General features: G+C 41.9%; 1 protein-coding gene across 7 annotated transcripts in view; it reads left to right on the forward strand.

Moving 5' to 3' along the window:
- B3GAT1 (beta-1,3-glucuronyltransferase 1) overlaps positions 1-13,405 on the forward strand; it is a 125,582-nt gene that overhangs the window by 95,454 nt on the left and 16,723 nt on the right. For 5 of the 7 annotated variants that reach the window (XM_075190339.1, XM_075190338.1, XM_075190340.1 and 2 more), the window contains 3 exons: positions 7,202-7,318; positions 7,447-7,593; positions 10,214-10,722. In XM_075190339.1, the coding sequence (XP_075046440.1) occupies positions 7,315-7,318; positions 7,447-7,593; positions 10,214-10,722 (660 nt within the window). In that variant the 5' untranslated portion in view covers positions 7,202-7,314. Of the gene's footprint in view, positions 1-7,201; positions 7,336-7,446; positions 7,594-10,213; positions 10,723-13,405 lie in introns of all 7 variants that reach the window. The other 2 variants (XM_075190343.1, XM_075190344.1) reach the window with 2 other exon arrangements.

Genomic DNA, 13,405 nt, shown 5'->3' on the forward strand with positions numbered 1-13,405 from the left:
CAAAATATGTTTAAAAAAATTAAAATTTTTCCTTCGCATTTTCTATCCTTCATAAATCACATTTATTAGGATGTTATTCATGTCTACTGTATATAAAATACATTTTTACATTTAATCCTGATTGCAAACACATGTCCTAGCTGTATACACAGCCGTCATCACGATCACTTGGTACTTACACCTGACCTGTAGCTGTTGCCAGTGATACGACAAAAAATCACTTACTTTAGAGATGCCCACAGCTTGAATCGGACGCTGCTGCGTGCACTCCAGCTTGGCACGCCCTTACTGTACACTGACTACGTGCACACGCCCTTACTGTACACTGACTACGTGCACACGCCCTTACTGTACACTGACTACGTGCACACGCCCTTACTGTACACTGACTACGTGCACACGCCCTTACTGTACACTGACTACGTGCACACGCCCTTACTGTACACGGACTACGTGCACACGCCCTTACTGTACACGGACTACGTGCACACGCCCTTACTGTACACTGACTACGTGCACACGCCCTTACTGTACACTGACTACGTGCACACGCCCTTACTGTACACTGACTACGTGCACACGCCCTTACTGTACACTGACTACGTGCACACGCCCTTACTGTACACTGACTACGTGCACACGCCCTTACTGTACACTGACTACGTGCACACGCCCTTACTGTACACGGACTACGTGCACACGCCCTTACTGTACACGGACTACGTGCACACGCCCTTACTGTACACGGACTACGTGCACACGCCCTTACTGTACACGGACTACGTGCACACGCCCAGTCCCCTCCCCGTTACACCCCTGAAATCTTAGGCTGCAGCAATGGTCCATTGCTGCGTACTGGGCATGCACAGAGCGACTTTACTGAATATATATGGAATGTATCGGTATTTACGTGCATTAATGCATCGTGTTTTATAGTGCAGGCTCATGTGGCATATTTCCTCAGCTAATTGAATAAATCATTCAAGTTGTCATCTACATTTTAGTAAAAACTTTGCAATGACGATTAGAAGAGAAATATTGAATGCGTATAGTTTATAGGAAGAATCCAGTTAGTGTATTGTTCCGTGTCAGTGTGACACTGAAGGTCGGGTATCTCTTGTGCTTTATCTTCCATTTAATGAATGGTTCCAAAAAATGTTATTTGTTTTCTCTGCACAGGCTAAAATAAGGGCTGACAACCTCCCTCGTAAATATTGACCTATATTTTCAGGTCAGAATGTACTCCATAAAGATTTGTGTGTTCTTCTCAGAACAACTGTAGATTAAATACAGGTTAATTAGTGAAATCTTGAAGACTTTCCTGGACTTTCTTGACACTTCCTGGAAAAGTGCTGCCAGAAAGCTAGTAGCATTGATTAGCACAGGTGTTTTACATAATCATTTCATAATTTGTGTCTGGAGAGATTTTCATAAAAGCATGTTGAATCCAAGAGTTTATAGCCTGGGTTTAAGCGAGGCCGCTGAGGGTTACGTTTTCCTTTTCATGATGACACAAGACCTGTCTTACATATAACGCCAGATCTGGATATGTTCCATTTGCGAAATAGCAATGTATTGGGCCTGGGATAAAGACTGTTTTGCTGTCGGCAGAGAAAAGGGTTCTTTACTGTAAGAGTAGAAAGACTATGGAATTCTTTGCCTAGGGATGTGATGATGGGCAATTCTTTAACTAGATTTAAAAGCAGATTTGATGCCTATCTTATTAGCCAGGAGTATAACACTTAATCACCAGTTTCCACGTCAAAACTTTGGGGCAGTTTGGCGATCTGCTCTACAGTGCCCCGCTCCATTTTTTGCACAGTGAAGCTCCATCTGGGCTTTCAGTTCTAGATAATTGACCCACAGAATTAATCTGATTTGGCCCCTACTATTCATTCTAACCACAAATGACTTTTATTTAACAAGGTGACCTCTTAGGAGTATTTCTCATTTGTACATTATTATCATTAGTGTCTGACAGAGCACCGTGGTGCCGGATAGTACTTAAAACAGGGACATACAAGGTAGACAATATAAATGCAGGTAGGCATGCTCACAAGAGCTTACATTCTAAGTGGAAGAGGATACACAGGTGAGACAAGAAGAGTGAGTGTGGCTCAGAGTGGAGATTGGGACAGTAGTAACACTGGGATACCCTGTGTGAGTAGTATAGGTGTGAGGGTGTAGCAGTGTGAGGAGCATAGGTGGGAGTAGGGTAGGTGGTGTGAGGGTGTAGCAGTGTGAGGAGCATAGGTGGGAGTAGGGTAGGTGGTGTGAGGGTGTAGCAGTGTGAGGAGCATAGGTGGGAGTAGGGTAGGTGGTGTGAGGGTGTAGCAGTGTGAGGAGCATAGGTGGGAGTAGGGTACGTGGTGTGAGGGTGTAGCAGTGTGAGGAGCATAGGTGGGAGTAGGGTACGTGGTGTGAGGGTGTAGCAGTGTGAGGAGCATAGGTGGGAGTAGGGTAGGTGGTGTGAGCGTACATTAGTGTGAGTAGTATAGGTTTGAATAGGGTAGGTGTCGGTACATTAGTGTGAGTAGGATATGTTTGAGTAGGATAGGTGTGAGGGTACATTAGTGTAGGTGGGAGTAGGGTAGATGTGAGGGTGTACAGATGTGAGTAGGATAGGTGTGACGGTACATTAGTGTGAGTAGTATAGGTGTGAGGGTACATTAGTGTGTGTAGTATAGGTGTGAGGGTACATTAGTGTGTGTAGTATAGGTGTTGAGGGTACATTAGTGTGTGTAGTATATATGTGAGGGTACATTAGTGTGTGTGGTATTGGTGACAGTAGGGGTAGTTGTGAAGGTACATTAGTGTGTGTAGTATAGGTGTGAGGGTACATTAGTGTGTGTAGTATAGGTGTTGAGGGTACATTAGTGTGTGTAGTATAGGTGTTGAGGGTACATTAGTGTGTGTAGTATAGGTGTTGAGGGTACATTAGTGTGTGTAGTATATATGTGAGGGTATTTTAGTGTGTGTGGTATTGGTGACAGTAGGGGTAGTTGTGAAGGTACATTAGTGTGTGTAGTATAGGTGTGAGGGTACATTAGTGTGATTAGTATAGGTGTGAGGGTACATTAGTGTGTGTAGTATAGGTGTGAGGGTACATTAGTGTGAGTAGTATAGGTGTTGAGGGTACATTAGTGTGAGTAGTATAGGTGTTGAGGGTACATTAGTGTGTGTAGTATAGGTGTGAGGGTACATTAGTGTGAGTAGTATAGGTGTTGAGGGTACATTAGTGTGAGTAGTATAGGTGTTGAGGGTACATTAGTGTGTGTAGTATAGGTGTTGAGGGTACATTAGTGTGTGTAGTATAGGTGTGAGGGTACATTAGTGTGTGTAGTATAGGTGTGAGGGTACATTAGTGTGTGTAGTATAGGTGTGAGGGTACATTAGTGTGAGTAGTATAGGTGTTGAGGGTACATTAGTGTGAGTAGTATAGGTGTTGAGGGTACATTAGTGTGAGTAGTATAGGTGTTGAGGGTACATTAGTGTGTGTAGTATAGGTGTGAGGGTACATTAGTGTGAGTAGTATAGGTGTTGAGGGTACATTAGTGTGAGTAGTATAGGTGTTGAGGGTACATTAGTGTGTGTAGTATAGGTGTGAGGGTACATTAGTGTGTGTAGTATAGGTGTGAGGGTACATTAGTGTGTGTAGTATAGGTGTGAGGGTACATTAGTGTGAGTAGTATAGGTGTGACGGTACATTAGTGTGTGTAGTATAGGTGTGAGGGTACATTAGTGTGTGTAGTATAGGTGTGAGGGTACATTAGTGTGAGTAGTATAGGTGTGAGGGTACATTAGTGTGTGTAGTATAGGTGTGAGGGTACATTAGTATGTGTAGTAGTGGTGTGGGGGTACATTAGTGTGTGTAGTATAGGTGTGAGGGTACATTAGTGTGTGTAGTATAGGTGTGAGGGTGTAGTAGTGTGAGTAGTATTGGTGACAGTAGGGGTAGGTGTGAGGATACATTAGTGTGTGTGGTATTGGTGACAGTAGGGGTAGTTGTGAAGGTACATTAGTGTGTGTAGTATAGGTGTTGAGGGTACATTAGTGTGTGTAGTATAGGTGTGAGGGTACATTAGTGTGTGTAGTATAGGTGTGAGTGTGTAGGTAGTATAGGTGTGAGGGTGTAGTAGTGTGAGTAGTATTGGTGACAGTAGGGGTAGGTGTGAGGATACATTAGTGGGAGTAGGGTAGGTCACAAGGTCACTGTCATACAACATGTGATGGCTAATACATAGGGAAACACAGGAAATCAGGTTTAAGTTGGTTATATTTTGATTATTTACTGTAAAATATTACGGTATGATTCGCTATTCTATACTATAATGTTAGTATTTATTGTTACGTAATAAATTGCCTGATTTTGTTCTAGAAGTCACTACATCGGTCCCTCCACTAGTCCGTGTGACGCCCCTCCTTTGATTTCGGAGCTGTCCAGCAGTTCTCCTTTTCTGGTAGTTTGAGGGGGGAACAATCAGATTTTTGTACTGACCGTTCCCCTTTACGTTGTGAAAGGATTGTGATAATTACCTGCCAAAAATGCCCTGAAGCTGTTATTACATTCATTACAACAGGGTTTTGTATGGGTTTGCTGCATATTGTAGGTACCTAACCAAAAAAATAGATGTATATTGAATTAGATCCCTGTCTCACTGAGACAACACAGATAAGATCTGTTCTCACTGAACACTGCAGTCTGGCATCAGTCACTCAGTAGCCCAGCCAGTGCCTGCACAATGCCAGGACACAGCGTTGTCGGGTGGGGGAGACGCAGCAGCTGTGTGTATCACACATTTGGCCAGTTAGATGGTGCTGGCTGCACACTGTCACATATCACTATATCTGTTGTGCGGCAGAGACTACAGTGTGACACGTTGTATAATGTGTACGCTGTCTGTTTCACCGTCAGAATGGGCCCCACGCGGTCACCAGGGCGCAGATTGGTTGATGGGTTTGCAGTTGTCGGGTCAGCTGCACAATCTATGAACAAGCAGTTAACTCATAATTGTGATAACTGATAAAAAATATTAAAGTGCTTTAAAACTTTTTTGTTTTAATGTGTAGGCTTTATTTTTATCTTTTTAAATGTTTTGTATCTTTTTATTTGTTTATTCGCATAACAGAAGGCCCAAATCTGAGCACCCAGCCACACTGCCTCGGGGGACAGGGCTAGCCCTTCCCTTTCTCATTTCAGAAATATTTGCTGAATCTGTCTCCTCCCTCTGATTTGCATACAGGAGCCACTGGCAACAAATCAGGAAATTGGAAAATAGAACAAACAGAGGTAGAAACATTCATTCTTGTGGAATAAATACAAAACATGATATATGGGTCATTTGTATGAAATGGTTGCCCGTCAGTGAACATTATGTGTAGATAAAATTACATACACACGGTCCTAGAATTGTCCACAAAACACAACCCAACAGAGAGCCCTGCTGGCTGTTAGTGGTACTGCAGCAGCTGTACTCCCTCCCCAACACCCTTTTACATCCTGGCAATTACTAGAAGTTTGGGAATTTGACAACTGGATGTGCCATAAATTCTCCCTGAGCGCCCCCTATGAATTCACTAGCAATCCGCATCGGTCATTGGTTCCTACATTCTCATCAAGGACACAATATGGCTGCCCCACACTATGTTTAGTCAACGGGTTCCCTGTAATTCCTGGCTAGGCCCTACTAATGCATGGGATAGACTATTACAGGCTGACTGTATATATGTGCTGTATATTGTTTCTCCTGTGATTCTGGCAGTAGAAGAGTTACTATAATAACATTACTGCTTGTGCTGCTCATAAATGATTCATGTGGCAAACGATCAGCATCCTATCTGCACAGATTTTATTTTACTGATTTTCTGCCCCCGGCGTGGCTGAGTCGCTTATTCTAGTGTTTTTGTGCTTAAGAATTTCCTATGAATGCACACATGAATGATGATACAATATGGATACATAGGGTGTGATTTTAAGCAGCCTGGACCTTACATTATAGCCAAGTGAATATAGCACAACAGACACCGGCTTTATTAGTAATTGTTATAATACCAATTATTAAATAACGAAGCTTCATTTTGTTTGGTTGGTTATATTACATATATGCTTTTCTCATCCTCATCATAAGCGTTCAATGTTATTTTTATATATACATTTGTTACATAGAGAGAGACTTCCCTTTTGTGCAGCCAATAAAGTGGAACAAAGCTCAGAGTCTCAGACAGCAAAACACTTTAAGTCCCACGTATCTCTTTATAGAAGAGGTGACTATGAAGCAGGTATGATCTAGTGACCAAGCAATTACCGGCCAGGCCTTAGAGTATTGTGCTGACAACAATCCTGTGATTTGTAGCTAGTGAGATCTGTAAATAGGGAGAAGGATATAAGAACCCTAGGCTGTCACATGTGTCTGCTAACAGGGCATTGTATGTAGTCAGTGACTAGTGTAGGACGTTCACAGACATATGGCAGTTTGCATGAGCAACTTCTAACAAGATTTTGTAAGCATATGTAAATGCATTCAAATATAAACTGCAACCCTACAAATAATGTTGATCCATCTTATAATGTGCACATACAGAGTTTTCAGACTTGTGTTTCTGTTATTTGAAAATAAAGGATGTTCTTGTTAGATTTTCTTTTTTTGGAAAAAAAATTACACTTAAAACCAATTATTAATTGCTTAATAGAATAATAATTTAACAAGTAGGATAAAAATTGTTTATGTTTATTTGGGGAAAAAAACCCACCCCCTCTTTGTTTTCCTATCTCCAGCAACTTTGCAGTGAAATGACTCAGGTTATACATTTGTACGGCGTAGGTATTACCCATCTTGGTGTGCTGAGCCTCACTAGATAATTGATTTTCTGCATTCTTACGATTGTACAGTGCTGTGTAATATGTTGGCTCTTTATGAAAATATTTCCGTTCCGCACACAAAATCTGCCTGCACTGTGTGTAGATGATGGGTGCACTTTAAGATGAGACATTTGCCTGTAGCCGGCTGGAATGACTGGACGCTTACTCTATTACAGAGCATGAGGTTTTATTGCGTTATTACCTGTGAGCTTTTGCAAGTCACAATTGAGATGATAAATCAGTTTTTGCACTGCAGTCTGAAGCTGGCTTGTTATTACCTTGTAAACAGCGCCCTCTAGTGCTCCTGTCTGTTGTAACTCTCATTCTTTCTTTACCATACAGGCTTCCTTCTGTGCGGTTCTTCTACAGGTCCTGGCCAGTGAGGGGCCCGGGCCCCGCCTCTCTGTGACCTGCCTCCCCTTCTGGGCAGAGCCTGGGATCCCCAGCCTGCTGCAATGGGTGGGTTATAATCGCTGGTAAGAGGTGACTGTGTGAAGCTGTGCTGTGTCTCCTGCACCTCTGTCTGTATACTGATCTCTCTCCTGTCTGCTTTACTGTTCTCTGTGCTATCGGGGTGTCCTCCTCAGGTAATGAGGATTACTGGGGTCAGCCCACCCTGGAGATGCTGAAGAGAAGGGACATTCTGGCTATTGTACTGATCGTTCTGCCCTGGACTTTGCTCATCACAGTATGGCATCACAGCACCCTGTCTCCGCTGCTCACTGCACACAAGGGTGAGGAGACTCTGTAACCCCCTACTCAGCATTTCCTGTAATGTCCCATAAACTCCTGACATACCCACCACTCACCACCAACCTCATACCCATCACCTCCTGACCAGGTCATTCTGCATGGCTTCATCACTGCTAGGAAGTTCTGTAGATTTTTGTTTCATTTTAGCTGGGAAATGTGAACATTCTTCATTCTTATGAGGTAGTATCATAAAAATGTAAATTGGACACAAATTATAACATTTTAATGTATTTTAAATACCATGGAACTTTGTGTGTATAACACTTGTTGTGTTTCAGGAAGCCCTGCTCACTAGCGCTTTCAGGAATCCCTGCTCACTAGCGCTTTCAGGAAGCCCTGCTCACTAGCGCTTTCAGGAAGCCCTGCTCACTAGCGCTTTCAGGAAGCCCTGCTCACTAGCGCTTTCAGGAAGCCCTGCTCACTAGCGCTTTCAGGAAGCCCTGCTCACTAGCTCTTTCATTTTCTGCTTGTCAGCATGTTACTATGACGCTGACACTCCACCTATGGAGGAGGGTCTATGCTGGAGATGTCATGTTCTGAATAGTGTGGGCTATTCTCGGAGCACCTCATTTTCCCCTACATCAAAGAGAGTCTTAACCACTCATCAGCAATCCTGATACTGGTGTTTAACAGGCTTAAGGTGCCCATTAACCACAAATTGCAGCATGTATGGGACAAAAAAAGCTGCCAATCCCAAGTAATATCAGATGTGACCAGGATACTGATAAAAGTGATCAGATGGTGACCACATCTGACCACGTGTGCTGTCACTTTCCAACCACGTTACGTGAGTCTTCTATGACCCAGCCAGAGTGCTGAATGCTCGTGTCCTTTTTTGTTTATACAGATCTGGTCAAATCTGAGAGGGATCCGACAACTGTCTATAGGCTCCTTTAGTAAGAACGCCAGTGATTGGTGGAGGATTATGTGGGGAAGGGATTACTGAGTGTCCAAAGAATGACTGAGGTGGTTCTGTGATGTGTCGGCATGCTAATGAGGGCTGACGGGCAGGGACTCTATATGCATTATATACATACAAGGTTCCATGATGATTATAAGGTGCATTAAATACACTCATTTCACCCACACATTGCAGTAACTTAATTTCTTATGATTTCCGTTTTAATTCAAGATGAAATGTAAAACTGTGAAGTTCTAATGTAAGTGGATCTCTCACCATGAATTAAGGTGTTTACATCAAAGATTATTCATCATTCTAGTCAGAAATGCTTCCTGTTTCATTAGCCACAGGTTTCCCTTGCTGGGAGCCCCTCAATAATGCCAACAATGGTATCTTACAATGTTTTAAGTGAGCCTGTCACCTACTGACATTATTTACTAGGAACCAGTGACATCACTGAGTGTAGCCTATCCAGTCACTAGGAACCAGTGACATCACTCCTGCCTTCATGGACATGGATGTGACATCAATGTTACTAGTGAATGTATAGGCTGTATTCTCAGCAGTTCTCAGTGAATTGATGTATGTATTGTTATGAGTACTGATTCGATCCTGCCTAAGTAATATATGAGATAATAAGGAGAACTGTACAACATTAGTGCTTTCCCTCAGCTGCTGTCTCATATGGTGAAAGTAGCTCTAGGTACAGCGATTATTGTCCTCTATCACACACTGAGAGCAGGACGCAGGAGGTCACATCTCTATAGTAATAGATCTCTATGGTAAGAGCCATTCTTGCTATGTAAGGTTTGGTTGGCCCAGCTTTCTGCGCCTCAGGTACAACACTGTCCTCCTGTCCAGTGTATACATCGCAGTATTACCACAATAACACATCTGTAAGCTCTATGCACAGTCTCCTACACACATCGGTCATGTTTTCCCCCTCACTGTCTTCCATCTCTGTATTATTCCTCATTTGTCTGCATTATTTCACCCCTCAGCATTGGCTTTGTCAGTCTGCTTGTGACTTGGGGTCCGCTGTCTGTCTGACATTACTGGAGATAAGTTTGAGGTCAGACTATACTATGTGATTACTGTCCGGGTGTGTCAGTGAGGATTCCGTAGTAGGGGATGTGGATACTGCGTTCTGCTTCCCCAGGGCCATTGATAAGTTGTATTGATCTAAGGAATATATGTTATTTTCTCTTTTTCCACATCTGAATACCAGACCCTATAGGAGGCCTTTATTTTATATATAATATCAAGTAATTACTGGTTTAGGAATTTAAAATACATTTTTCAAAGGCAGAGAAACCAGGATTAATCAGGGTTAAGCCACAAAATTGCCCAGTTACTGGGTGTAGAATGGAGCAGCACTAAATCACTATGCACCCGGGTCCCAAGACACTTCCTAATTAAAGAGTTATTTACAGCACGCTGTTGCTTTTTAGCAATAGTGACGTATGTACGATGCTTGGATTTCATGTATGACCTACTTCATACCAGATCTGGGCCAAATAGGAAATCTGTGTATTCACATTTTCCATGAAGCATTCAGTACTGCCTGGCATGTAGGGGCCTATAGGAAACCTCTGGCTGTGTTAGATAGTGACACAGAGGCAGCTGATGAAGTTGTACTCAGCAGTATCTGACCCCGTGTTATTGGCCCTCTCACAATAACATTTCTCTGTTTCTTACAGAGGACGGGAGTGATGGACGGAGGGATGCAAATCCAGGCTCGGATTCCCGGGAATACTGTTCCTCAGAGAGAGATATTGTAGAGGTTGTTAGGACTGAATATGTGTACACTCGGCCCCCGCCATGGATGGGAAACCTCCCAACCATCCACGTCATCACCCCCACCTACAGCAGACCGGTCCAGAAAGCCGAACTGACCCGTCTCTCCAACACACTACTGCATGTTCCCAACCTGCACTGGATCTTGGTGGAGGACTCTCAGCGCCGCACCCCTCTGGTCACCCGGACGCTGCAGGACTCTGGTCTCAACTACACCCATCTTAATGTGGAGACACCGCGTAATTATAAACTGAGGGGCGACACCCGGGACCCACGAATACCCCGTGGGACTATGCAGAGGAACCTTGCCTTGCGCTGGCTTAGAGAGACTTTTAACAGAAACAGCAGCTTGCCGGGAGTCGTGTATTTTGCCGATGACGATAACACGTACAGCCTCGATCTGTTCGAAGAGGTGAGTTTATATTATAATGCCAGTGTCATTAATATGCCTATAAACTCCTGTGAGTTATACTTGTATAATGGTGCTTTCTAGTGATGGTATCCGTTCAGCATTCATCAGTAACTGTGTTAGACATGATTATAATGATTATTCATGTTATACATGACCTAACATAGCGTGCATTATAATCATTATAAACAACTGTAAATTATATCAGTATAAACAATGAGTAATAATGTCATTGCTTATAAATGCCAAGTTAACTTTAACTCAGTAATAACAATAAATAATGTACCACGTACTGATAATTATATGGATATTTCAAGTCAACTTGGACATTTTTGCCCTTTAATAAATACACTTGGCTGTTATATATAATTATTATTAACCCAAAAGAGCACATTTTCTCTTGGGTGCTGGATATCCGCAGTTTGAAACCATATTAAAGGAAAAAAACAACTAAATATCTAGTATATTAGAGGCTCCAAATAAAATTGCATACGCTCAGCTAATAAAAGTGTAAATGAAGCCCCGTAACAATGTTTCTCCTTGTGGTTCACAGCGTTGAAGGGAATCGGTGCTAGAAAGACCTTTTCTGGAAATAGGTCAGTTTTTCACCACTAAAATTTCCCAAATGTCAATAGACAAGCGGTAAAGGTGCTGACCTAAACCAATTTGTGTTCAAATAGAAATATAATTCTTCAAAGAATCATCTTCCACCGCGTGTCCTCAAAGAATTTATAAACCGCTCCGTCAAATAGTCAAACACTTGCCCCTCATTAGGAGGGTGTAGACGTAAATTGAAATGTAATCCTCAAATTTCCTGATGAAAGTAATTTTATTCTGTGATATATATAAAAGAATCTAATTTTGTATCTGACATAAAAATGGTAAAAAGCATCCACATTAACGGGTTAAATGATCAGAGAGGAAGTTTAGATACTTGCAGACTTTGGGACACTTTAAGAAGATTGAAAGCAGACAACTGAGGAGTATAGTGGAGCTATCATCACCCGTTGTCTGGGAGACCTTTTTCTGATCATTCGGGTTAATGCGTATTTCAAAAAGTGTTCTCTCAATCATGAGACTGTGTCAAGGTCACGGGTCCCACTAAGGTCTTCATCCCATAATGTGACAAGATTTACTTCCCCCAGAACACGTAGACTAGTAATGAAAGGGTCTGCCTCCAAGCTAATACACAGTTCCTACCTATACTAACGGTATCTGAAACCCTAAGCAGAGGAGAGGGGGTACCCCCTTGTGAAATCATGGATTTATTTTTATTTATTTAGTTTTGTTGAGAGAATAGCTGCACTACACATACCAGTGGCTGCTTTCAAGCACAGCCAGGGGAGAAACGATATCGCAAAAAGAATGTCATGGTTTGAGAAATATACATCACAAGTTAACGAGTAAAACAGATTCAATTTAATGTTCCGAGGTGACTCTTGACCTTGGCAGTAGATATCTCTCTTCCAGGAATATTGTATAACACTACGTTGTATGTCTCCTTTCACCACTCAAATGTATTTTTTGTTTAATCTGCTCAAGGTTATAACAGATCATTTAGAAGGTCACTTGATATTATTAGGTGATTATAACATAGACACCAGTCCCTCTTTTACTCCATCCATTAAGGACAGATGTAATAATTCTCACCACGATACTCATGTGGGTTTTCAATGACCCTGTGCAACTACATCATATTGGAGAAGGTCGGCATGATAACTTGTTCTTGGATAGAGATGAAAAAATTATTTAAAATAGCCTACAGTCTTGTTCACAATTACTTGTGCATCTTAAATTTGTCCTGTTGTATACTCACACTATGGCCCTGTGTGTACAGCTAGCTGATGGGAGATCACAATGATCTTCTCTATTAATAATCTTCTGGAAGATTAGTTTCTTTATAATGTTATGGTACATTTATTATCGTCTATTATCTGGGCTGCTGATTTATTGCCATCTATTTGGGAAGCTCTTATAGCAGTCATAGGAGGTGAATTTATTAAATAATAGCTCTTATATGAATAAAGATTTCTTTGAGCCCATCAACAAAGTTTCTAGGTTGGAGAAACTTCATAACCGGACAGTTACAAACGTTTGTTACATATGATAAAAACGGACATTCGTTCATTATTGCAATTGTTTGAGTTGCAAACAACAGTTGAGAATATTCGTAATTTGTCTAGTGTTTGAATAGCCCTTAAATTAATGTCCCTGCTACTATATACTGTATTATGCAAAGCTGTATTCTGGAAGCAATAATGATTTAGATACGTCAAGTCCATAAATATTGGGACATCAACACAATTCTCATATTTTGGGCTCTATACACCACCACAATGGATTTAGAATGAAACAAACAAGATGTGCTTTAACTGCAGACTTTCAGCTTTAATTTGAGGGAATTTACATCCATATCAGGTGAACAGTGTAGGAATTACAATGGTTTCTATATGTGCCTCCCACTTTTTTAGGGACCAAAAGTAATGGGACAAACTAAACAATCCTACATCAAACTTTCACTTTTTAATACTTTGTTGCAAATCCTTTGCAGTCAATTACAGCCTGAAGTCTGGAACGCATAGACATCACCAGATGCTGGGTTTCATCCCTGGTGATGCTCTGCCAGGCCTCTACTGCAAATGTCTTCAGTTCCTGCTTTTTCTTGGGATTCAGGTCAGGTGATTGA

The sequence above is a fragment of the Mixophyes fleayi genome, chromosome 11 (genome assembly GCF_038048845.1).
Source record: "Mixophyes fleayi isolate aMixFle1 chromosome 11, aMixFle1.hap1, whole genome shotgun sequence".
Taxonomy (NCBI): Eukaryota; Metazoa; Chordata; class Amphibia; order Anura; family Limnodynastidae; genus Mixophyes; species Mixophyes fleayi.